Source organism: Narcine bancroftii, chromosome 4, assembly GCF_036971445.1.
Source record: "Narcine bancroftii isolate sNarBan1 chromosome 4, sNarBan1.hap1, whole genome shotgun sequence".
In the NCBI taxonomy this organism is placed as follows: domain Eukaryota; kingdom Metazoa; phylum Chordata; class Chondrichthyes; order Torpediniformes; family Narcinidae; genus Narcine; species Narcine bancroftii.
In genome coordinates this window covers 50,211,201-50,238,631 of record NC_091472.1, presented here as the reverse complement: position 1 = coordinate 50,238,631, position 27,431 = coordinate 50,211,201, and the positions used below count along the sequence as shown (strand labels likewise).

The 27,431-nt window shown below is 40.5% G+C and overlaps 1 protein-coding gene across 2 annotated transcripts in view; it reads left to right on the top strand.

Moving 5' to 3' along the window:
- Nucleotides 1-26,724, top strand: part of rrp15 (ribosomal RNA processing 15 homolog) — a 51,594-nt gene extending 24,870 nt beyond the window's left edge. Inside the window, exon 5 of one of the 2 annotated variants that reach the window (XM_069931266.1) lies at nt 26,456-26,724. In XM_069931266.1, the coding sequence (XP_069787367.1) occupies nt 26,456-26,599 (144 nt within the window). In that variant the 3' untranslated portion in view covers nt 26,600-26,724. Of the gene's footprint in view, nt 1-22,841; nt 22,927-26,455 lie in introns of those variants that run through there. The other variant, XM_069931267.1, reaches the window with a different exon arrangement.
- The last annotated feature ends 707 nt before the right edge of the window (nt 26,725-27,431 follow it).

Below are 27,431 nucleotides of genomic sequence, written 5' to 3'. Positions count from 1 at the left end.
GCACAGTATGAGGCCTGTTGTTGTTGTAGAGGTAGCGGTAGTAGTGGGAGCGGCGGAAACGGTAGTAGCAGCAGCAAATGTTCGCAATTTATAAAGACCATGGAGAAAAAGCCACCAATTTTCCCACGCTGTATAAATTGTGAGCTATAGCGTTAACAACTTGCCCATGCTGTTTCAAAATTGTCCTCTCTCCCCGCTGCAATATTCCCATGGCAAAGTTTATACCTTCATTTTAAATGTTTCTTCTTTCACATTCTTGCACTCATATAAAACTTAGTTACTTCAATCCCACAATACAATTACCTGTGCTACACTTGCCTGTTTGCAACATCAGCATCTGTAAATACCACGGATTGTACTGGAGGTCGAGGCTGTCAATCCCCGGTGTGAGATGATGTTATCTGACGCTGGCATTGAGCTGATTTTGCTTTCATACTGGACACTTTAAAAGCCAATTGGCCGTTAATTCCTGGAATCACTTGCAAGTGAAAGGGGTTTGTGTCTGTCTATATGTCTGTATTCCATGCAAATTAATATGGAGCACTCTAGAAATGTTCAAGGAGGTTCAGTAGGGGTAACATTTGGTGCTGAATGTCGTGGCCGCATTTAATTTCATTGAGTTTAACCTTTAAGGTCATAGGAAGTTCAAGTGTTTTTTGATAAGCTTGCACTGATTTGCATTACTGTTTATTGTATAAATACAGTACAGCTACGACTATCTGAAATGGATGGTTGGGACTGGGCATATGTCGGATAAAACAGTTATTTTTGGATAACTGGTCATTTAAACAAAAAAGAAGCAATGCTTAAACAACAACAAGGGAAGCCTTTTTAAAGCATTAAAATATTTAATTCTCACCAAAAAAGTGCTGGCTGCCTCTGATCACAGACACCACCCCACCAAGGCCCCGCTGCTGCCTGGGAGCCCAAGGACCCTGCTGCTACCCAGGAGGCCACTCTTCTTGATAGCGCCAGGACAAGTGATTGTTCCGACTGCTTGCGGCTGGGAGACAGTGGCACGCAGTTTGAGAGTTGGAGAGAAAGGTCGATGGGGAACATAAAGAAGAAATGCAAAGAGGAAGGGGAGAGAGGGACCTGAAACAAGGAAAATCCTTGTTCTAATTTCATGTCAGGCGACTTTTTTTTAAATTTTAAACCTGCGAAGTCAGTTCGGCTCCGAAAAATTTTCAGTTAAATTTGTTTCAGATATTACTGTTTACTAGAATGATGCTGAATGCCATGGCCATGCTAATTTAACCTTTAAGGTGATATGAAGATGGAAAAAAATTGAACTTGCACCAGGGACACTTCAATTACTTACAGTGTGGTACATTCAGAAGCAAACCCAGTTTAATATGGGCCCAAAAAAGCAAAGCAACATTGGCGAAGCTCTTCACAAGCCCGTAGAGTTAGACAAAGGAGAAAGCGAGAGACAGCAGAGGGACATCAGTCTCACATCACGGTTGATGCTTCCAGACATTCAAGAAGCAGGAAACAGAACAGCAGTGATATGCTCAGGCCTCCAGACAGGCAAGGGGCAGGCAGGCAGTGGGACAAACAAGGAGCAGGTGCAGGAAACCGAAAAAGATATTTATGCAGAATTGCCATGAAGATTTTTGGGTATTTTGTTTCAACCATATAGTCAACAACAGAGTATTTTATTTCCCGGGCAACTCCAGGTATCCTGCTATTATTCTATATAGTTCTGGTTTTTGGAATGGAATGCAGAGGAGACTTTTTGGTGTTGTGGATGTGACTGTTCATTGAAATAGCTGTCCAGGTTGACCCTTTTCTTTGCTCTTGTAGTTCTGCAGTTTGTTTTGCCATTATCAACACTTCTAGTTATCAATTAATCTTTTCTCGCCATAGGCAGTACTTTCAGATACTATTAAATGAGGTAAAATTACGCAATGCGCTCCCATAGTGGATTGGACGTTTATAGATGTTCAGTAACATCTATAACATTGTTTAAAAAAGGTGCTCTTGTTCTCTACTAGTCTTCAGTTTTTGTGGCTTGTTGTTGAATGGACAATTCGTATGGTTTGCAAACTCTCAAAAATAATGGAGACAAAAGGTGGGATGATGCTAGCTCGAAGCAAATGGCATTTATCAACCAACAAAATCTGGAGATTTGCAAGTTGAGACACATTTATCAATTCTCTGAGCTTGCTGGCTAATTCTTTTTAATCAATAGTTATGTATTTCTCATTAAGGATGATTTAATTTGTACAGGATCTGTCTGCATTTCTGACAAAATATTACAAATGGCAATTTACAAATACATTGTTTAAACATTAATACAGTTATATTTTTGAGATGTCTTTTTATGCCTTTCATTGTATGGCTGGATGAAGAGGGGAACCTACGTGATAGGTGAAAACTCTATTCATTGAATCTGAATTGCATTCCAGATCCTAATGAATGGGTAGAATATTTCACTGTTTCCATAGTGGGTCAGAGGTCTATTGACATTGCAGTAACAATTGGCACTTTGTTGCAAAGATTGTACTCTTCATTACCAGTCTTCAACATTTGTGGCTTTTTTCAAATGGTAAATTAATGGATGAAAAGGATCTAAATATCAGCATGTGCTTGCGTTGATAAATTATATTTTTCTTCATAAGCAGCACCATTTGCAGGCAAAATCTGGTTTATGTTTTAATTTTTGAGAGGGATGGAAAGAGATGCTTTGAATTACAGATTTATAGAATTCAGTTGAGGTACGTCGCACTTATTTGCTTCTAGCAAACATTTTAACTGTTACTTTCCCTGAGGTTTAAGAATTTACTGAATTTGCATATTTTCAGCATTTAATGCAGCAAGACATTTAATGGATAGGAATAAGTCTAATTAACAGCATTGGTACACTTAATGCTCAACTGGAATGTTTGCACTCTTGGAAAAGATGAGAACTTATGGCATTCAGAACTCAAAAACTTACGACAAATATATTTTGTGTACTTAAATAATAAATAAATAACTTGCCATAACTGTTCTTACCCTAGGATTTCCAAAGTGTCTTATTTACCAAGAAACATAATTGATAAGCCCTTGCCCACAATTGATGCAGTTCCACGAGCACCACATTTCTCCCAGATGGAACAAAGGAGTTGCCTTGTTCCTCACTTTTTTTTAATCCAGCACATTTCTTTGACACTTGTACCAAGTACATTCATATTTTCTCCTTCCTGCCCCTTTCTGCTTTATTGTCATAAAATGTGGTGTTTTGTGGCAACATCGTAGTGTAAACATACATATTATAACCATCTTACAATATTACTAATAAAAAATAATAACAATAACTGTACAAAAAGTAAGGCAATGTCTTTGGTTCATTGATTATTCAGGAATCTGATGGCAGTGGGGAAGGAGCTGTTTTTGTGGCACCTAGTGCTTGTATTTAGGCTCCTGGACCTTTCCCCCCGATGGTAGCAGAGTGAAGAGGGTATGGCCAAGGTAGTGGGGGGTCTTTGAGGATAGAGGCTTTTTTAAGAAACTGCCTCATTTTGATGTTCTCAATAGAGTGAAGTGTGCTGCCTGTGATGTCGTAGGCCGAGTTAACAACCCTCTGGAGTTTATTCTTGTGCTGAGAGTTGGCGTCTCAATACCAGAGAGTGATGCAACCAGCTAGAATGCTCTCCACTGTACACCTGTAGACGTTTTAAAGAGTTTTTGGTGACATACCGAATCTGCTCAGACACTTCACAAGGAATAGCTGCTGGTGAGCCGCCTTTGTGATTGAGGACATGGAAGCTCCAGGACAGATCATTGGAGATATTGACACCAAGGAATTCGAAGCTCTTGACCCTCTGCTGCTGAGCCCTCAATGAGGACAGGGTCATGTTCTTCTGACTTCTTCCTGAAGTCCACAGTCATTTCCTTGGTTTTGCTGACGTTGAGCGCAGGTTGTTGTTTCACTATTCAATGAGCTGATCTACCTCCCTCTTCTATGCTTCCTCATTGCCATTTGTAGTTCTGCTGACAACTGTAAGGTGGAGGTAAAAATTCTTGTTGAGAATTGGGCTAAAAGGTTAGTGTGATAGACTGGAACTTGGAGTTGAAGCCATGAATGCAGAATGGTGGACCTGACTTGAGATTTTGAGTAGAGTACTCTTGCTCCTAATTTGTACAATCAGTTAGATAGGGGTTGATCTGTTTTGTGGCTTGGTTCTGTATTCCATTGTGATTCCTTTTTTTGAGAATGCAGTTGTGGCACCTACATCCACCTGCAATTTTCCTCAAATGCTGAAGATGCAAAATGAAATCTACCAAGTGTTGATGGTGACAGTGAAATGCTAAAATACTCAGCGTGGCTTCAATCCAAGTTGCTGATTTTCAACATAAATTATGAAAATTTAAAATTAACTTGAGGTACACGACCCTTTATCCGGACATCTAAAATCCGGAAAGCTCCAAAATCCGGCAAGTGGGGACTGGCGGCTGGGGGAGGCGGCCGCGGGACCGGCGGCTGGGGGAGGCGGCCGCGGGTACAGCGGCACAATTCGGGTGGGCTTTCCGAAATTCGGAAAAATCCAGAACACACTGTCCCCCAAGGGTTCTGGATAAAGGATTGTGTACCTGTACTCTTTTAAACCCCAAAATGATCTAAAGTAACCTTGATTTTGTATTACCATTGTTTCTAAATGTTTCTTGGAATCGAGCTTTACTCAGAAACTGACTGAACAAACTGATATTTCACCCAAGAGAGTTAAACTCATAGAATTGCTCTGAAGTTTAAAAAAAAATTGGGAAAGCTGGGGTGGCGTGGGGTGGGGGTGGGGTTGGGGGTGGGGGTGGGGGGTGCGGCAGTGGAGGAGGAAAGATGTTAGAAATCTGAAACTAAAATATAAAGAGCTGGAAACAGTCAGCAGGTTGGGCAGCATCTCTGGTAAATGAAACAAAAGTTAACATTTCAAGCCAATGGTGCATGGTTTGAAGTTTAGCAGCAGGATAAATCAAGAGAGTTCTAATCTATCATTGTCTGAAACCTCAGTCACCTCCATAAATTATAGTTAATTAAATATTGTGGCTTTATAAACAAAACAAAGCAGTCAATTACTTTCAGACCAAACATTTTACAATGTATTAATTCCATTTTCCAGGTACTTCTGTATGAGTTTGTAAAAAGTTGTCTTCATTAGTGAAGATTACACTGGAAATCCATATTTGTACCAAGAGCAGTAAATTGCAGCAACCATACTTTTCTTTCTCTGGTTTTAGGCTTTGTTTTCATGTCTCTTCATTTAAATCTTTTAACGTTCAAATTCCAGTAGTGGTAGCAGCACCTAGCAGTGGGAGAAATCAAACACCTGTTGAATCCCAAGCAAACTTCAAAGTTACTTGGGTGCCTTGCTTGGTTAGACATCATGGGATGTCTTGGTTAGACATCATGGGATGTTTTGGGTTAATGTACTATGGATTTTATTTGTCTCAATTTTTAAATTGTGGGCATGTTGTGTTTGGAAGAGTATCGGGTTCATTAGGTTCACAGAGGGACCAGTCTGGATACGAGTGTTACAATCACCTGTAACTTTAATTAACACAGGAAACCAACAGAGGAGAACATTAAACAGCACTCCATTACTATTTCACTTAAGCAACGATATAGACATTCTCCTCGGACCTGGGTAAGATGCCAAAAATAGTGAACCTATACTTGATGCTCACACATTTGAGTACATATGCTACAAATAGGGACACTTGCACACACCTGGTTCCCTGTACCGATGTGGGTGCGACTCTCTGCAAGTATTGATCTATCACAATACTATAGCTCAGCTTCAATGTAAAGCAGTGGTTCTCAACCTTTTTTCTTTCTACTCGCCACTTTAAGTATTCCCCATGCCATTAGTGCTCTGTGATTAGTAAGAGATTGTTTAAGGTGGTATGTGGGTGGAAAGAAAAGGTTTGAAAACTACTGTTTTGATCGTACCTAATTGACTCATTGTGTGCATGGTTTCATAACTCCAAATGCAAAGGGCCAATGACAGTTTTTCTCAAGCAAAATATTTCTGTAAAATTGGGTCTAGAGCAGTGATTTTTAACCGTCCCTTCCCACTCGCATACCACCTTAAGCAATCCCTTACTAATCACAGAGCACTTGTGGCATAGGGAATACTTAAAGTGGTATGTGAGTGGAAAGAAAAAGGTTGAGAACCACTGCTTTAAACAAATGCCACAACTGCCTGTGTTGGATACTTGTAATGATAGCCAGGTGGAGTCAAGACTGAAAGTTAGCCAGTTTGTTATTTTTAAATAAAAGCTCCTGAAGCCCTCACCCCATGAGGTATTTGTTTCTATTAATGGGGAGGGCAGGGGCTTTTGCCTATCTTGCTAAGAGTTCTTTTCATAATAGATGACAAAAGCTGTTTCTTGCTGGAGTACAGCTAGCTGACATAATCGCAACAGTGTTGAGATGAGCATTTTGTAGATCCTCACTTTGAGAAGAGGAATAACTAAAGTTAGTCTTCTGTTGGTGGGGGTGGGGGGTGGGGTTTTGTTGTTTGGGAGAGCTCACAAGATAAATTAGTCAGGGGCCACCTCTGGTTAGGAAGGACCAGAGGGGAGGCTGCTCCAAGATGGAGTGGGTGACACACATGAAGGCCCCCCCCACCACCAGCAATACTCTCTCCAGAGAACATGCACGTCTTTAGCCCCTTTCACACTTGCCAGTGATCCCAGGAATTGATCGTGAATCGGCCTTTAAAGTGGCAAGTGTGAAAGCAAAATCTGCTCAATGATATCAGATGATATCATCTCAGGCCGGGGATTGTTGGCCTCAACCCCTAGCACAATCCCCAGCACTGAGATCAGGCAAGTCGGAAACGGGTAATTGCATTTCAGGCACTTCCTATGAAAGGTAGAACAGACCAAATGCCAGGGATAAACCCTTGGAAGTGTGAAAGTGTTTAGTGTCCAAGATAGGAGTGGTCTAGTTTGAAAGGCCAAACCCCCATTCGTATCCTGGGATACAAGTGTGAAAGGGGTTTGTGTAAGTCATTGGCAGGGTGACCTCACTAAACTTCACCTCAGCCCTGAAAACCTGAGTGGGAGCTCTCTGCTCCATATACTCCGATCCCTCCAGGAGGGATTGGCTTCCCAGTTGCCAATCCCATGAGGGGCAAGACCACCTCTCTAAGCTTGGAGCATGTGGTGGTGACCAAATAGCCCACCAAGATACCAGTCTCCCTGGGAAGTGGTGCTTGTGGATACCTACGATCAGTGTCTAACAACCCACGTCCCAATGCCAACAATTTATCACTGTAGATGGTCGTGTCAGCCCCATTCTAGGATGACAGGGAAACTGGCTCAGAATGCAGTCACCACTCATTCCCATAGTGGTGCTATCATCGACCCCTTCTGGCGGCACCCACATGGCATTGGCAACCATTTGTGGTTCAAACAAACAGCCCAGGGTGCTCGCTTCCGAATAAGTGAGAGAAAGGAATGGGGGGAGGAGGGCACCTTTGTCTCCCAAGCAGTGGCATGACTAAGTGTTTGCCTGGCCACTGGTGGTATCTGTCTCCTCGCCTGGCTAACTCTTGGCAGAGTAGTCTAGCGACTCCATTGTCTCATGTCCATGCATGTCCACCTGAGGTCCCTCCATTTTTAGCTACCTCCCCCTTTTGGATGGTCGGTGAGGTGCCCTCATAGCAGACTTGGAACTGAATGGTCACTAGTTGGGAATTGTAAAGGCTCAGGCACACAGGGGAGAACGTGTGTTGTGGGACTCAGTTTCCTCATGGTCATAACCATCCATCTTCACGTACCCATCCCCCAACTCCCCGCCCTCCCCACAAACTGGACAATAGCTTGGTCTTTCCCTGGGTCAAGCTGCAAGCCAGACCAGTGAGCTGCTTACAACTGCTATTTCAATCAGCTTGGAAGCTGCATCCATGACTTTAATTTCAAGGTTGGTCACTAGCCTTCGAACAATCTTCAGGCCTCTTGCAGGGCACAGCAGTGATGCTGCAGGGATTCTATCTCCCTATTTTTCTATGCGCCTTATTACTTAACTTGGACGTGATACCCCACTGGCACCTAAGTAGGGATATGACTAACCATAGGGCTCCCCCACAACTTCCCCTAGCCTCCAATAACCCAAGGTGGGAGGCCATGTAGTGCCCTATCTTTCCTCTGTTGGGTCCAACCTGTCGACCTAATCAACTGGCATGGCTTGCCAACCATGCTCCCAAATGGCTGAACCCCTAATGTCATCGGTCCACTCAGGAACTTTATAATCTGAGCCTGGGGTGTCTTCCCTATTATGGGTCACCTCCTGGTATCCCTGTTGGTGTGCAGGTACATCACTCATCCACCTGACAGGTCACTGACACATGCACTTACTAACAATGTGGGAGATTGTATTAGTAAGATCTTTCACTCCCAGCTGAAACTCCAGTTCAGTGAGTTCATAGAGAGCCGAGTCTGGGCACATGTGTTACAATCACCCATAATTTTAATTAACAGATGGGAGACAAATGGGGGAGAGCGTTAAAGAGTACTCAATTACTATTTCATTTAATAATAATATAGACATTCACCTCGGACCTAGGTTAGACTCCAACAGTAGTGAACCTATACTCAACATGCTCACACACTTGAGTACACACACTTCAAACAGGGATTCTTACACACACCCGATTCTCTATTCCAGCGGGTGTGTGGCTCTCTGCAAGTATTGCTCTATCTCAGTGCTATGGTTCAGCTTCAGTGTAGTGCACACCTTATCTGCAACACTTCCAGCAATGTCCACAGTAGTGATCTGGTGTGGAATGATGTCCAGTGGTTGGGCCATGAGGCAGAGAAAGAATGTGCTGTGCATGGTGTTATATACAGTGCTAATATGTGCTTCTAGCCATAACGACCCTAGGTGATTTAAATTAGCCAAAGACAAGGTGTGGTCTAATGGGTTGCCGGAGTCCAACCTTGATTAATGGGTAATGTGACTTCTGAATAAGTTTCAAACAAGGAGGACGCGTGTTCACCTGCATTACACTTGTTCCAGATGGGCAGGGAGGCCATGTTTCCTCCACACACAACAGGTCAGGTGTATTTTGGACTACACTTCTCGTTCAGCAGCAAATTATTATCTAATAGAGTAAACTTCAGGTATCCGGCACCAATGGGGATTGGTAGGTGCCGGTAAGTGAATTTTCTGGATGGTTGAGATTGTGTGTTGTGTGATTGGCGAGGTGCACCAATTTTAAACCCTTTTTAAACCTACTAGGGTATTTATTTTCTGTAGTTTTGCTGATTGCTTAAATTCCCGATAACAGGGGTTTTACTGTATCTGTGTTGATGGAAAAGGATAGAAAAATAATCCGAAATAAAACTTGGTTATTTGCATATAAAATAGAAGTAAGAGCAGTCCATTGGTGACCCATGTCTGCTCCATCATTGAAGATCATAGTTAATTTTTCACCAGATGTTCTTTCCACTTTAACCATAATTTCCTGATACCTGAAATGTATTCATCTCTGGCTAGAATGTACCATGGCTGCAAATCAGCAATTTTGTTTGTTAGAGGATTTCATAGATTCACAACTCTGGATGAATTATTCAGATCTCTGAAGAGCTTACTGTAGCTCTTGACACCCCAGCAAGGAGGAATACTACTCCATCAAGCCCCTTAAAAATGTGTATATTTCAAGGTCATCTCTTCTGAATTTTGGAATACTGGGATAGTCTGCTTAATCTCTCCTGCAACAATCTTGCCATATATATACATTCATTTATATAAATATTAATTTATATATAAAATTATATATATATATATATTTTTTTTTAAATATATTATATACCACCACTCTTATTCAAATCCTTCTGTAATAAAGGCCAATATTATCTGCATTCCTGATTTTTTTTTTTGGTTTGCTGAATTTGTCTGTTAGCTTTTAGCAATTTGTGACATCCTGATCCATTTGAACTGATGAGGTCCTAGACTGTAATTGATTTGTAGCTCTTCATAGGCATTTTTGATTACACTCAGTAGAAATGCTGAATAGTATTTTGATTAGACATAATGCATCAAAATGCATTGGAAATCAATACATGGGAAATCATATTTGTTTTAGAAAGTACTTGGCAACTTGACTGGGCATTTATGTTTGTTCTCAATTTCCTTTACAGAAGGATGTTGGCATTTGATTAATTTTGATTAAAAAAAAAAACTAATGCAAATTTGTTTTCTGGTTTTAAAATGTGGCAGCTAAAATATTGGAAGAGGTTAGGGAATACTTGGTTTTGTATGTTTTTTCTAAAATTTATGCGCAGAATTGCCCCTCAATGGTTTGAGGTCTGACTGTTTATTTTGTGAGCAGTTGTGATTGAAAGAGTTGTGGGCTAAAGTCAAATATTTGCTTTCATGGCTTGAAACTGTAGTCTTTTTTGCAGAATTTGTATGCCCAGATGGAAATGATTACTTCTGAATATAAGCCAGAATAGTTTTTTTAAAAGCAAATTTAAGGTGTCTTTTTCTTCGTAAACAATTTGGACTTGGGCATTTAAATATCTTATTTTACCTATAATTTTGTTCTTTCAAAGTAATACTTAATTGGTTGCATATTCACTTACAACTAGTTTCATATTCTCTGTTCTAATAACTTTGTTTTTTGTGTCATTTGAGTGTCAATAATGGGACTTTAGTAGATTATGTAAGGATTTTCCTTGAATAAAGACTGGGTGTTGCAATTAAATGCTTCAAGCTCAAAGCTTAACTTGTGGACTAATACTGAAATATTTGGAAAGATTTGGTGTGTTACCTAGCAACATAAGAGAACTGAGTTTTAGCTGAGCTCATTTCTGTGTGGTATTGTTAGCTCTCAGCCAATGCAGAAGGATACTTTGAACAGTGGACAGTAAAAACAATAAGCAAGCTAGTCGGATTGCATGTTTGTATATATTTACAGTGAACTGAAGCAATCCCTTTTAATGGATGAAAATTTGAACTTAACTTGTATTTATATATTGGAATACCCATTTGAAAATTTAAAGATACATTTGAATTAAATTGATAGCATTTTGACAACATTTAGAAGGTTTACATCTCTCTATCAAATATAGATTTGCTGCCTTATCATCAAAATATGATAGAAATGATTCAAGGGACTAGTTTAAAATATTGTACTGGACAACTTCATAATTTGTGAAGCTTTACTGAACTGCAATAATGGATCTTGGGTAGAACTGGTTATATTTGAATCAAGATGTGCAAGGTTAACACGAATGTCAGGAAAGCTTTTGGTTTCTTTAACCCTTTGATCTGCACAGATCCCTAATAGTCCAGAGCCCACTGATTTCTGGCATTGAAAAATGACACTAGTTCCTGGGAATTGAGAGAATACAGTTTGGTAGTTGCATGGAGTTGATGTGGGGCTTGAAGAATGTTAAGAATTAGAAGAGCACTGATCATTTGAAGAAAATTAAAATCTACCTTGTTCAGTTTTTTAAAAATTGGACAAAGTGGAGAGGATTTAGAGGAAATTTACCAGGATGTTGCCTGGATTGGAAAATACAGTACAACTCCAATTAACTGAAATGGTTGGGACTGGGCCAATGTGGATCATTTTGTTTTTCTGGAGAAATTTATTTTTAAAAGCCAAGCCCAGTAGCAACAGCAAATCACTTGTAATAATGTTTAACAAACAACAAGGGAAGGCTTTTTAAGCATTCATGTTTAATTGTCACCAAAGACAAAATTGCTGGCCGCCACCGTTCACTGACTCCTCCCCACCGAGGTTACTGCTTGTGCCAGGAGCCTGAGGTCCTCTGTCAGTTTGGCTCCAAAAAATGTTGAATAAATAATGATTTCTGATTCGTTTCAGATATCCTAATTTATCAGAATTTTTTTTTAAATTGGATAGATGAGGATTTCAGATAATCAGAGTTGTTCTGTCAGTCCTTAGAGGCAAGTTTAGCAGAGCTGAGACTTTTCGCTTTGTAGCAAAGAAGGAAAGACTTAAGAGGTCTACAAGATTCTGAGAGGCATGGATAGGGTGGACAGCCAGCACCTTTTCCACGCTGCGGGAATGGCAAACAGTAGAGGACATGCATACAAAGCGAAGGGAGGAAAATTCAGGAGCGATATCAGTGGTAAATTTTTATACAGTTGTGGGTGCTTGCAATACCTTGCCAGGGGGTGGTGGAGGCTGAAACATTTAGGAGAGACAGGCACATGGATGAAAGAAAAATAGAGGGTTACAAGGTAGAAAAGGTTTAGTTTTTTTTGATATAAATGTACAAGTTGGCACAACATCGAGTTCTGAAGGACCTGGACTGTGCTGTATTGTTTTCTATTCTAACTGTGAATAGGGTGTAGATTCCACCCATTACTAATAGATTTTGCTTAACCAAACAGTTTTTCTCTTGTTTTATGCAAGACTTTGGGTAGGTACTATAGACCTGAAGTAGGATGCACGTGGACAGACCAGATTCCTACCAAATGTCTAGCTGTTGGTTTGTTTCTGCTTGAGGAACAAGTGACTAATTATGAAAATCTTACCATGTACCATGGAAGAGCTGAGGTGATTACAAAAATAAAATAGTGAATGGAAAATGGTCTGAAGGTTTCTTCTTTGAGTGTTTATGATTTGGAAATGCTTTCTAGCAAAGACATAATCAGTGAAGAACTAATACTGTTTTAATTTTTCAGAAATATGCTGGGGCATATGGCAGAATTGCTAATTTTCAAAAATTGGTGGGAAGGTAATGTCACAAATGTGAAATATTTCCACCATGATGCATTTAACGATTCTTTTGAGTTAAACAATGAGTTCTACACAGTATTATTAGTAAATAATGAAACACATATGGCTTTAAGTTTCTTTCAGCTAATTCTTAGTTAGCCAGCCACCAAACCAAAAACTCAAATTGCATAATTGTGCTTGGGCCTTCAGTTGAATAGAATCTAAACAATTAAGCAAATGTATATGTAGTACTTTTCTGGGCTAGTACCCATGATTGTGTCAATGCACTGAAGAGAACTGCCTTTTATTTGAATATAAAGTGAGTCATTTTGTTAAATTAGCACTCTATTTAAAAAGAATTAAACAATTGACTTTTCATTTTCTTTCTCCTCCATCTTGCTTCCATTCCAAGGTCCCTTGGTCTCTGCCAATATCTGACTAATTCTTAACATGCTTAACAATTGATTCTGAAATAATTTCTAGCAATCATGTGAATGTTGAGCTCAAGTAGAACTTGCTGTAAGTAACATTTTTTCCCCCCCATTGGCTGTTTGGATTACAAATCAGTTGTATTGAAATGCTGATAGAAACTTGATTGTTTTCACTTCAGTCTTATTTATACACCATTTTTTAATGTTAAATGTATGGGATCGACAATTACATGAATAATACTTTTGAGGGGCTGAAATTTACACTAGAACCCAAAATGCCACATTCAGTAGAAGTCCAAATGATTTCTAAATGAATAAAAAAGCAAAAGAAGAATGATTTAAGGAAATAATAGTCTGAACATCAAAACACATCCTAGCATGGGGGAGGTTGGGACTGCAGTAAGTATCAGGTGTTGGAAGCTCCAAAGGTCAGGCAGCTGGGACAGAGGCTTGTTGGGAGCTGTGATGGCCATGAGTTCACGACAGAGGGATATGGAGCTCTGGCCCGCGGGTGGCTGGCGCTAAGGTAAGAGACTAGGCTAGACTTTTACATGAGATAGATAGAAAAATCCAGATTTTTTTGGTCAAAAATAGGGGGACAACTTTCACATGAAATGATATACGATATTTCCAGATGACTCTGGACAGCAAGGAACAAAGGAATGCTGTATTCGTTTAAAAATAGTTATAATTAATTTTTAGTTGCTATTAGCATATCTTGCTGATCCTTTAATTGGCTTTGAAAGCCTGTTCAACCTCGTAACATACCGCTGCTGAAAATGTACATATGGAACTTGCATTTTCATTATGGCTTTAGAAATCTCCAAGTCTTTCCAAAAGGGCCAAATAAATGTACTCATGGTCTCCAATGTGGCATGCACAGTAAGATCCTTCAAATTGTGATCATATGAATAGTTTGCAGTTGTTTCTTAAGGGGTAACTCCACAATGTACCACGAGATATTTTATAACTATGAAGCATACAGAACTTTGGTTTAATGTGTCAATTACATGGCAACACATTCAGCATACACCTTTAAATTCCACTGGAGCATCATCTTGTATATTCAAACCCTCAATGGAGCTTAAGTACTGCTTTTTGACCCGAGGCGATCAATATCTAGTGCCTCCTCAACTAATAAAACTGATTGTGGACTTCAGGAAGGGGAAAATCGGGAGAACACAAACCAGTCCTCATTGAGGGGTCAGCAGTGGAAAGGGTAAAGAACTTCAAATTTCTGTGTGTCAACATCTCTGAAGATCTATCCTGGGGCTTTCATGTTGATGCAATCAAGAAGCAGGCTTGCCAGCAGTTATTCTTTGTTAAGAGTTTGAGATTTGATATCTTACCAAAGACTTGCATATTCCCTGACCTGTACCATGGAAAGCATTTTGACTAGTTGTATTGATTTTAAAAAAAATACACTGCTGGAGAAACTCAGCAGGTCAGTGTCTTTGTATAGCAAAGATTAAAAGAATACATAACTGACGTTTCATGCTTGAGTCATTCATTAAGGCCCTGTGGCACTTGGTGTGGAGATGCCAATGCACAAGACCGGAAAAGGCTCCATGTGGTTGTGAACTCAGACAGCACCATTGTGGGCATTGGTCTTCACTCCATTAAGAAGCCATGGCTGTATGAGCTTGAGTGGGGGGGGGGGGGGGGGGGGGAGTTGGAGGAAACTGCTCTCCCAAATTGGGATGAAACAGAGGTGAAACATTTGGGCAAAGCAAGAAGGAAAAAAAAATCAGACAGAGACAGCATCTGAAGTTCTCCGGTGGGGGGGTCACTAAAATCCTCTGTCGTCCTTAACTTGCTCCAGATTACCGCCAGATATATCTGACGTTTTCTGGAGTGATTGACTCTCCTGGTTATGCCTAAGGCCATTAGGCAAACTAGGCAGCTACCTAGGGCGTAGATCACAGGGGGTGCAGTCAGGGTCAGACAAGTCCAGCTCAAGTGCGGCTAAATATTCACGGAGTGCCCCAACCAACATGCGACAATCAGATAAGGCTTTAATTTTTTTTTGGGGGGGAGGTGCTGTTGCGTGAGTGAGGGGCTCAGGGAGTAGCAACGGTATAGCAGCTCCCAAGGGGACAGGGGCGGGGGTGCAAAGCCATCGCAAGGGTAGATAGCGAGGGTAGGCTGAGTGAGGTCAGAGGAAATAGGGGAAATTTTGAATGATTTCTTTGCCTCAGTATTCACTAGGGAAAAAAATATTGAACCAGTTGAAGTAAAGAAAAATAGTGGGGAGGTCATGAAGCATATAAGGATAACCGAGGAGGTAGTGATGGCTGTGTTGAAAAAGATAAAGGTGGATAAATCTCCGGGACCGGACAAAATATTCCCAAGGACACTCAGGGAGGCTTGTGAACAGATGGTGGGGCCATTAACAGAGATATTTAGGATGTCACTGGCCACGGGGGTAGTGCCAAAGGATTGGAGGGTGGCGCATGTGGTTCTGCTGTTTAAGAAGAGGTCCAAATGTAAACCTGGGAATTATAGGCCCGTGAGTCTGACATCTGTGGTGGGCAAGTTGATGGAAAGTGTTCTGAGGGATGGTATTTACAAATATTTGGAGGTACAGGGATTGATAGGGAGTAATCAGCATGGTTTTGTCAGGGGTAGATCATGCTTGACAAACCTGATTGAGTTTTTCGAGGGGGTTACAAAAAAGGTTGATGAAGGGAAAGCTGTGGATGTTGTCTAATTAGACTTTAGTAAAGCTTTTGACAAAGTTCCCCACAGGAGGTTAGGAAAAAAGGTGAGGCATTAGGTATAAATAAGGAGGTAGTGCAATGGATTCAGCAATGGTTGGATGGGAGGTGTCAGAGAGTAGTGGTAGAAAATTGTTTGTCCAATTGGAGGCCGGTGACTAGTGAAGTTCCTCAGGGATCGGTCCTGGGTCCACTATTGGTTGTTATATATATTAACGATCTGGAAATAAGGGTGGAGAATTGGATAAGCAAGTTTGTGGATGATACAAAAATTGGTGGTGCTGTGGACAGTGAGGAAGATTACCGTAGATTAAAAGGTGATTTAGGAAGGCTGGAGGCGTGGGCTGAGAAATGGCTGATGGAATTTAATATAGATAAGTGTGAGGTGTTGCATTTTGGAAAGGCAAATCTAAATAGGTCATATGCATTAAATGGTAGGCTATTGAGATGTGCAGAGCAACAAAGGGATTTAGGAGTTATGGTAAATAGTATCCTCAAGGCTGATACTCAGGTAGATGGTGTGGTGAAGAAGGCATTTGGAATGTTGGCCTTCATAAATCGGAGTATTGAATTCAAGAGTAGGGAGGTTATGATGAAATTGTACACGGCATTGGTGGCCAAATTTGGAGTACTGTGTACAGTTTTGGTCACCAAATTATAGGAAAGATATAAACAAAATAGAGAGAGTGCAGAGAAGGTTCACGAGAATGTTGACAGGATTTCAAGGTTTGAGTTACAGGGAAAGGTTGTGCCGACTAGGGCTTTTTTCTCTGGAGCGTAGAAGATTGAGGGGGGACTTGATAGAGGTGTTTAAGATTTTAAAAGGGACAGACAGAGTAAATGTGGATAGGCTTTTTCAATTAAGAGTGGGGGAGATTCAAACTAGAGGGCATGGTTTAAGATTGAAGGGGGAAAATTATAAGGGGAACATGAGGGGAAATTTCTTTACGCAAAGGGTGGTAGGGATGTGGAATGAGCTTCCGGCAGATGTGGTTGAGGCGGGATCATTGGTTACATTTAAGGAAAGACTGGATAGTTACATGGAGAGGAGAGAACTGGAGGGGTATGGACCGGGTGTTGGTCAGTGGGACTAGGAGGGTGGGAATTTGTTACGGCATGGACTAGTAGGGCTGAACTGGCCTGTTCTGTGCTGTAAATGGTTATATGGTTATATGACTTGGCCCTGGCCACATTTGGCTCGATTCTGGGTCACTGGAGCCCAGTGCATCTCTCCCTCTCTCCCCACCACTCTGGTCTCAGCTCTCCCCTCCTATCCCCGTGGACTCTGCTCTCCCCTCCCATCCCCTCCACCAGTCCCTGGTTACTGACTAAAATTAAAATTTCAGGCAAATCAACGCCTCAGCCCCCCTTAACCAAAGAATCCCCATAAGCCTATGCAAGAGGCAGTATCTTAAGAAAGCAGCTTCTATCATCAAGGACTCTCGCCACCCAGGCCATTACCTCGTCTCACTGAAGGAGGTATAAGAGCCTAAAGATGAACCACCCAATGGTACAAAAACTGCCTCTTCCCCTGTATCCAAATGAAGGAGGTATAAGAGCCTAAAGATGAACCACCCAATGGTACAAAAACTGCCTCTTCCCCTGTATCCAAATGAAGGCGGTATAAGAGCCTAAAGATGAACCACCCAATAGTACAAAAACTGCCTCTTCCCCTGTATCCAAATGGACAAAGAAACTACAGACACTACCTCACATTTTTCTTTTTTACTAATTTATGATCTCTAAGTGTATTATAGTAAATTTGCACTAGTAAAGTGGCTGCAAAACAACAAATTTTGCGATACATATTCATGATAATAAATTCTGATTCTAAGCATCTGAATGTTTTGGGTTGCTGGTCAGATCTCTAATGTCATGTAATGAAGCAGCACTAATGCTTCATATTGAGCAACTTTTTTGACAGCCAATGCTTTTGCAAAATTTTTGTTTGTGTTTTGCAGCATATTAATACAGTTGTGGCAAATCAAATGTATTGTTTTGAGAAGCCACAAGTCAGTGTGCTTGAATGGAACACCTTGGGTCCAAGGTATAGTTTGAATCACCATTTTTTGATGGTTATACTTCTGGCTTTTCTTGTATTTTACTGTCAGCTCTGTAGATAAATGTAGTTAGAATTGTGTGAATTGTCTGCCCACTTTGAGATTATAAAAAGAAATAAAGAATTTTTTGGAAAAATTCCTGCATGTAAAAACAGAGTTAAACCACTTAATCTTATGCTGCAAACTTCCAATATCTCTGGAGACTTTAAAAAAAAAGTAGTTAGATCAGTGGTACTCAACCTTTTTATCTCCATTCACCACTTTAAGTAATCCCTATTGCATCGGTTCTCTGTGATTAGTGAGGGATTGCTTAAGGTGGCGTGTGAGTGGGAAGAGAAGGTTGTTACTGAAATATTTTGCTTGAGAAAAATTGTCATTGATCCATTTCCTTTGGAGTTATGAAATAGTTGCCATAATGAGTCAATTAGGTACAATTAAAACAGTGGTTTTCAAACATTTTTCTTTCCACCCACATACCACCTCAAGCAATCCCTTACTAATCATGGAACACTTATGGCATAGGAATGACTTAAAGTGGTATGTGAGTGGAAAGGAAAAAGGTTTGAGAACCACTAAGTTAAAGACTACCCCTAAAGGAAAGCTGTTTGGTGGACTCTTGGAAAATCGGCTGCTTAATTTAGACATACAGCCTAATAACAGGCCATTTTGGCCCGTGTGGCCAATTTACATCTCATTAACCTACACCCCCAGTACATTTTGACTGGTGGGAAGAAGCTGGAGCCCCCGGAGAAAACCCTTGCAAACAGGGAAAATGTACAAACTCCTTACAGACAGCGCGGGATTCTAACCACAGTTCAGACCCAATTACTGGCGCTGTAAAGGTATTGAGCTAATGCTACGCCAACCATGCTGCTAAGTTGTAATAATCGTGAAATAATTTTTCAAGTTGCATTATGTCAAGAGGAGGAATTTCGGGTAAGATGTACACATATATCAACAAAATTGTGCCTTGATTTAGCGAATGTTAAATTTGTTCAGGGTGTTTGCATAGTTTACTCATCTAAACTCTCATATATTGAATGCATGTCTAAGGTTTTGTTATTGGTTTAACTTGGGAAAAATTGCTGACACCTTTCTAAATCCCAGAAAAAATAAGGGTTTCTCAACAGGTTGTCAAAAATCCAAAAGAGCAGCATCAGTACGGGAGAGAAATAATTACCACTTCAGATCAAAATCCCCTTGTCCACATTAGAATACAAAAAAAACAAGCATCTTTTGACTTGCAGAGAGATCGAGATAAAGGTGAGGTGGGGGTGAGAAAGAGCACCCAAATATAGGTCATAAGTTTTCTGTTTAAAATACTTTGCTTTTCAGTATCCCATCTATATTTAAAATTTATTTGCAAATCAGTGATTTAAACTGTTTAAGATTCTGATCATCATAATTGGTGAAAATTATGTCATTCAGATAATTTGCATAATAAGACTGATTTGATTTAAATCATGCATTTTCAATGGGGGTGTGTGTGTGCGTGTGTGCGCGCGCGCGCACATACACAAACTGTAGTAGGAACTCAGTGGATCAAGCAGCATGTCTGAAGGCAAAAGGATGGTTGACATTTTGGGTTAAGGAATGAGTGTTGAGGAAAGCTAAACATTGTAAAGAGGTAAGGGAGGAGTGAGACTGGCTGCTAGAGATGAGTTGTGGATTGATGGGCAGAGAGCTAGGAGTAGTCTTAGCTAGAAGTTGGTGGCTGATGGGTGGAAATACTTGTTAAAAGTTGACTGGGCAAATGGAATTGGATGGTTAGGGAGAGGTGGAGGAAGCAAAGGCTGAAAGATGAGTGGAAGCTGTTTTAGGAAGGATTATTGGCAGATGGATCAAAATGAGGAAGTAGGCCAAGGGGCAAGAAACATGGGCAATGGGGTGTCCTATTAGGAGGCAGGGTGGAGATGTAGCTGCAGAAGTCTGGGTTTATAGTAGGTATTGGTGTGTTAGTTTACATCCTGAGATGGAGACAAGAATCCAGAATAAGAGAGGGGTATCAGAAATGTCCCAAGTGAATGTGAAGGCAGGTTGGGAGCAAACGTTGACTTGGTTAGTAGTTATGCTAGGCACAATCTTTATTGGACCTAAGCTGATTGTCAGGATGAAGGGCTTAGGCCCCAAACATTGACTGCCTATTGCTTTCCATGGATGCTCTGTGTCCTGATGAGTTCCTCCAGCTCTTGTGTATTGTCAGGATGTCAGCAGTTGTCTTTTTTCTGTCTGTGTTCTCAAATTTTATAAACTCTGGATTGATGCCAAAGTCTAAACTAGTTTACACAGTTGTAATTAGAAAAAGCATTCTGCAATCTATCTACTCACAACAAGATATTAAAATTTATAATTAATTATGTTTTAATTCATCACAACTTGTTGCACATTATTTAATTCCAGTTGTGATTTATGGTATTCTCTTAGAAATTAAACTTTGGCACATAAATTCTTCCAACTTGTGGGCTTTTACACATGTTTTAAAAGTGAGTGTTAGTGGTCAGCCCCTTCGATAAGCAGCAAGAGAAAAATAATCTTGTTAGTGGGTTTTGATCAGAGCAACTCTGCTTTACATTTGATCTGTTCATGAAGTGTTGGCATGGATCCCAATAAGAAGCATTAAATGTATGGACCTATGGACCAAATTGGACTATTGGAAAAATAGCAGCAGACAATCAGCAAAGAAAAGAAATGAAATTAAGTTAATATTCTTGTTATTAAAAAATCTGATAAATCTAATGGAGCCCAGGAATTGATTGGCTTGACTAGTCACAAGTTAACTGTGTTGATCTCTTTGTATTTAGTTCATAGGATGTTTGAGATGATCAAAAACTAAATTGATTGACTTGACATTTAAGAATTTTTCACTTACCAATAGGCATGCACTTCAGAGCCACACAATTAAGTTGTTAATTTTATTCCTCAAACCAAGCAATCTAGAATCGCCAACCACCACAGATCAAACCATTCCTAGTTTCTTCTATGCATTTATACATTACTTTGCTGTGGTCAGATCAGTGTATAAAATTACCATTTGTAATGCCATTTAAAATCGTGGGGAGAAAATATTGTAAATGTCCTTTAAAATTGGAAATTTCTTACTAGTAGCTTTTCACACAAGTGCATTTGAAGTTTCACTGACTAAAGTGAAGAGTTGGAGGACATGCAGAGATAATTTAGACTTGTAAAGTTGGGGAATTGTTGTTCTTGCCTCTGTCTCATTGATTTAGAACTTGCATTTTTTTTGCTGAATCTTGTTGACTATTTTTTCTTATTGCCCTAAATGGAAAACTACAAATAAAAGGCCCTGAACCCAACTCCTCCATTCATTAAGATCGTGTTAAACTGATTTTAAAAACTTAAGCAGTTGGGTTTTTTTTTTTTTGCTGGATCTTGTTGAATTTTTTCTTGCCCTAAATGAAAACCTACAAATAAAAGGCCCTGAAACAGACTCCTCCATTCATTAAGATCATGGCAGACCTGATTTAAAACCTAAACTATACATTCCTATCTACCTGCTGTAACATTTGCACTCCTCCCCACACCTATATTAAAAAAAATATTCAGAAACGTTTACCAATGCTCAATCAGTAATCCAAGAACTTGCAACCCATTGAAAGAGAATCTGTTATAAATGAACAAATCTTTATTTTGAACAGTGACACTGATCTTGTCTGTATCCAACCTGTCAAAGCTCTCTGAAATTAGTGCTTCAATAAATTTCCCGCTTCTCATAAACCAGCAGATACAAGTCTGGACCTTTCCTATAAGACAGCTGCATTACATGTATCAGTCAAGCTCTACTTCTTCCAATGCATTATCATCTTGATTCAGGAGACAAGTACTCTGTGGTGTCACCAATCTTCCATACATCTGAAATATAATATTGTAATATCTGATACAACTGAAGCACAACTCCCTATTTTTGTATTCTATTCATCCAGCAATTAATGTTAACATTCTGTTACCCTTCCATAGAAAACTACAGCACAGAAAACAGGCCATTTGGCCCTTCTAGTTTCTAGTGAATATCTGCCTTTTGTGAATCATGCATTGGGATCCTTGGGATGTTTCTCAAGAGCTCTCTCTCTCAACATTTAAATTGAATGGTTTTATTTTTCTTCGAAAATGGATAATTTGACATTTTTCCACATTATACTTCGTCAAACCTTTACCCACTCTCATAATCCTTTTCTGTTGCTTTTGTAGGCTCATGTTCTCTTCACAACTTTCCTCTCTGAGTTGTCAGTAAATTTAGTAACCAAACATTCATTGCCTTTATCAGAGTTATTTGCATAATTTGGGCCCGAGAATCTGTCCAGGTTTTGGACTTCAGCATTCAACAGATCAAGTGTGCAACTAGTACCAGCCAGCAATACTGACCCTCTAAGACTAAGGAAATGGGATGTACAAGAGTCCATGGAAAACACCAATACAACCTCAAAGAAAATGTCTGCCCTAGAGTAGAAACACTGCCTGCTACTATACTCTGACCAGGAGTAGAAGATTGCAGATTCATGATTTGGACTGTGCTAAATTGGCTAATGTCAGTTGGGGAAGCAAATTATATGCTGTATGCTAATGTATCCAATGCTGTGGCGAGTTGAAAATTCAATAGAACCTTGTTTTTGATCACTTGAGTGATCACAACCGGAAATTGTAGCTATGAAGATGAGATCTGTGTATTTTTTTTTTACAGATGACTCTTGTAGCTGAAGAGCTCAAAGATGCTCATTGGCTTGCTTTCCTGGCAGAAATGCGATCTTACTGGGACATTTAGCATCCTAAAGTACTTAATTCATTATGTGCCCTTGTCTCCATCAGAGCCCTAGCCACTGCTGAAGAATTAATGTTTAAAACTTGAATCGTTTTTTGTCTTGTCTTTTTTAAATACTTTTTTTTCTGAATCTTTAAGAGTTGTTATGATTATAAAAGTATATTTTTCCACAGACTCTACATAGATATGAGATGATGATTTTGCAAGGTTTATAATTTCACTGGAATTTAGAATGGAGAATGAGTTAACACTGAATCAACATGAATTTAAAAAAAGAAAATTCATCGTCACGAAATTTTGTGTTTTGCGGCAGCATCAAATTGCAAACATTCGTATTATAACTTTTACAGCATTACCTTTAAAAGTAAGTCAGTGTCTTTACTTCATTTGATTATTCAGGATTCTAATGGCAGCAGGAAGAACCTGTCCTTGTGCTGTTCAGTGCTTATCTTTAGGCTCCTGTACTTTTTGCCGATGGTAGCAGAGCAAAGAGGGCATGGCTGGCTGGTGGGGGTCTTTAAGGATAGAGGCTGCTTTTTTTTAAGGCTCTGCCTCACGTAGATGTCCTCGATCAAGTGAGGTCTGGTCCCTGTGATGTCACAGGCCGAGTTAACAACCCTCTGGAGTTTATTCTTATCCTGTGAGTTGGTGCCGCCATACCAGGCAGTGATGCAACTAGCCAGAATGCTTTCCATCATACATCTGTAGAAGTTTACGAGGCTTCGTTGAAATACTGAATCTCCTCAGACACCTTGAAGTATAGCCACTGGCAAGCCTTCTTTGTGATTGCATCAACATGGAGGCCTCAGGATAGATCTTTGGAGATGTTTACACCCAGGAATTTTAAATTCTTGATCCTCTCCACTACTGAGCCCTTAATGAGAACTAGATCGTGTTCCCCTGACTTCCTCCTGAAGTCCACAATCATCAACTTGGTTTTGCTGACATTGAGCACAAGGTTATTGTTACACCATTTAGTGACCTGAGATCTCCCTAGAGATCAAAGATGTGACATAGAATAAATGTGAACTAGTGACTATTTAAATTTTCAGTAGGCTTTTGATATGGACCTCCAGAGAAAATTAGTCAATATGTTAGAATATGTGGCAGAAGGAAAATGTGGGAATATTTTTTTTTCCTCAGATTGGTAAGCAAGGATCAGTGCTTGGAGCCCCATCTAGTCACAATCAATAAATAAATCAACATTATTTTCAAGTTTGTTTTAATGTAAGTTAGGTGGGATTAAGAACATGGGGATAGAAGATATTTCGGGACTTCAAGCTAAACAAGTGAGTGTGAACATGGCAGATAGGCCGTAATGTCAAAATTTGGGGTTACCTACTTTGGTGCACAAAGCAGAAAGGTGAGATTTTTTTCAGTGATTATAGGTTGGGAAATGGTGATGTTTAGTGTAGAGGGGAGCACCAAGTATCTTGGAGTTAACTTGTGACCTATCATAGACACACATCTTCTCACTTGTCAAGGAGGCACAACAGTGACTGCACTTTCTGAGATGACTGAAGCGAGCGAGGCTACTGGCTACCATTATGTCTTCCTTCTACAAGAACTCTGTCAAGAGCGTCCTGGCTGGCTGCATCAGTGTGGTACAATTGCTGCAGAGAAATGGATCGGAGGTTAATCCACAGAACCATTTGAGTGGCAGAGAGAATCACTGAGGTCTTTCCCCACCCCCATCGGCATGATCTACCAGGATCGATGTCTGAAGAGGGCGCTAAAAATCATTGAGGACCCTTTCCACCCTGCACATGGCATATTTCAGCTGCTCCCGTTGGGAAAGAGATGCAGGATATCAGAAGCAGCCCCACCAGGCTGATGAAGAGCTTCTTTCCATGAGTAGTGAGAATGCTGAACGACCAAAGGAACTGCTCACACTGATCAACCAAGATTGTCATATTCACAAAATGAATTTATTCGTATTTTATTAATACTTGTCCTGCATATGTATTGTTTGTCTGTAAGTGTGTGATGTCTGGCTGCGTCTGCGAATTTTGCATTGAGGACCAGAGAACATGGTTTTGCAATCAGATGATAATCAACTTGACTTAGAGTCCCAGGTGTCCAATTTACTTAGTTATCATGCATGTAGGTAAATAGTACGTTATCCTTTATTCCTGTACCTCCATCTTGTAATTAATGACAGTTGGTTGCAGTTATATAACCACTTTGATGAGATTGCACTTTGAGTTTTGTGTGCAGTTTAGTCTTTGGGCAAAAATGTACACCTGCTAGAAAGGGCCCACAATAAAGATTCACTCAGCTGATTCTTGGGAAGGCAAGTTTGCTATTAAAGAGATGGAGTAGATTGGGTCTGGGTGTCGAGAAGAAGGAGAAGCGATTTCATTGAAATTCTCAAAATGCTCTCTGGGCTTGATAGGGGGATTCAGGGAGAATGTTACCCCTGACCTTTGGACTGAGATGAGAAAAAATCTTCAGGAATTGTGAAACTGGAGGCTGTCATTGTTTTATTGAAATCATAGATTTCTAGATATTGGGTGATATGTTGATAGTATCGGTAAATAGCGCTGCAATTCATCATGTTCTGGAAACCTGTTCATTTGTGTTTTGAAGTGAAGCTATTTTGTTATTTAAGATTAATGATAGACTTCACGTGCAGAAGAATGCTCAGAACATCTACAATAGAAAAGGGATTTTTCTGCAACAAGAAGAGTAGAGGGGTAGGGGTGAAGGTCAGAATCCAACCATCCAAATCCAAATCAGATTTATTGTCATGAACGTGTCACCAAATTTGTTGTCTTTCAGGACCAATATTGTGCAGAACAAGGTGCAAAAATGGCGATAAATTCCAATTTATTAACTATTCGATGTTTAGAAATAAATAGTGCAAGAAAAAAGTGAGGTCGTGTCTGTTCAGAAATCTGAGATGGGGGAAGAAGCTGTTTTTGTGATGTTGAGTGTGTGTCTTCAGGGTCCTTTCCTGATGGCAGTAGTGAGAAAAGAGGATGATAGCAGCTGCTTAGGGTTTCCTTAATGGAATGAAGACCAGTGCCTCTCATGGCGCTGGCAGAGTTTACACTGTCCATAAACAGACAGATGTAACCAGTCCTGGGTACACCTGTAGAAATTTGACACACCAGCTCAACCTCCTCAGGAGATCTACTTCCCAAGAAGACGCCTGCGGTTGTTTTTTTGTAAAGATTCATCGTGCCATGAGGCAATCCCACTTAGTTCGTTTTGTATTGCAGGGGAGCAGGCTGTACTATCAATGTCTAGTGTCTTGCTGCAAAGCTCCTCGGAGCGGCGCTCCAGCTCCATTGAATGTTGGCGGAGCCAATTGTGAAATTCTACATCGCCGTGATGCTCGGCTTTGTATAAATAGTAACTCTTTCAAGCGAGTGAGGGTAGCTTATGGCTGATTCCAACTACGGAGCCGGATGCCTCTAGTTTTAAACACAAATAAAGGAAATGTTGTACAAGATTGCTTCCGTTTTAACCAACCGACCGCAAGAAAATGAGTTAGTGCCCCAAGAGCAACGCGTGACGGGTTCCAAAGGGCAGATCCATGCTGGAGTCACCCACTGTGCCACAAGTCAGCTTTGTGCCATCCGAGTTCCTAAAGTGGATCTTGATCAAAAGAAATACCGTATCTCGTTTCAAGACGCTTATTAAGGCCATATTTGTGTCAAGATTCGTGTCCAGGATAGAGTCTAATGAGGGGGTGGGGTAGAGGGTTAAAATTGCATCAGCCGGGATCGTGCGTTAATTTGTGTTTTTGATTATATTTTGTAATCAACTGGTTTATTTTCAGGTTGTGGTTAAATCAGAAGAAGTTGCAACATGGAACATATTACGCGATGACTTCATGATGGGAGCTACCATGAAAGACTGGGATAAGGAGAGCGATGAGGGGAAAAGTGCTGATGTTGCTGGCAAGGAAAGTGCTTCAGACTGAGCCTCCAGATCACAGGCTTTCTCCGATTTTAAAACGTAAACGATGCTCATTCTGTGAATGGCCAGAGATTGGAGAATACAAGGTCCAGTTTTTTTAAAATAAAGCATACTTGTTCTTTCCATTTATTTTAAAACCCTTTTTCTTTCAAAGCTGGAGACCTGGTGGTTCCCTTCGGAGGTCAATGCGGTTGACCTTGAATCCAGGAGAAATGGACTAAGGTCGGGAGTTATTTTGCACCAAGAACATGCTCTTGCATTTCCAGATTGATCTTTTGGGTCGGAGCTGCGCCAGTTTGAACACCTTGGCCCTTTTAAGTTCAGTGAAAAGTTGATTGAGGCGATCAGCAGCTAAATTGGCGATTAAATCGAGTTAGTGGGGGGAAACGTTTGCAACCCCACCTGCTATAACTGCTCTTCGCGTCTTTCTGGTCGCGGAGCGCTCACCTTGCGTTGGAGTGGAATGTTACTCGCCCCGCCCATGCAGGTTCCAGCAGTCCTGCTGCATATCGTACCCCTTTAAAAAAAACACTATTTTTGTTGAAATGGTTTGTTTTCTTGGAGCCATAGCTGAAAATACTGCTGTTGATCATTTAGCACAATTGCATGGGGCACAGCAAATTTGCTGACAGCTCCAGGTAGAAGCTGCGATTTTCAGCTGGCGGGGGAAGGTGAAGAGTTGCCGGAGCAACTGACATTTGCTCTGTGTGTGTGACCTGGGTTCTTTATTGGACTGCACGTTTTTGATGGGAGATTTGCAATTGTTCTGGCGAGTCTGAATCGCTTTACTTTCCCCGCGATGTGGAAATATTTGCCCGTGTGTCTGTTAGTTTTAA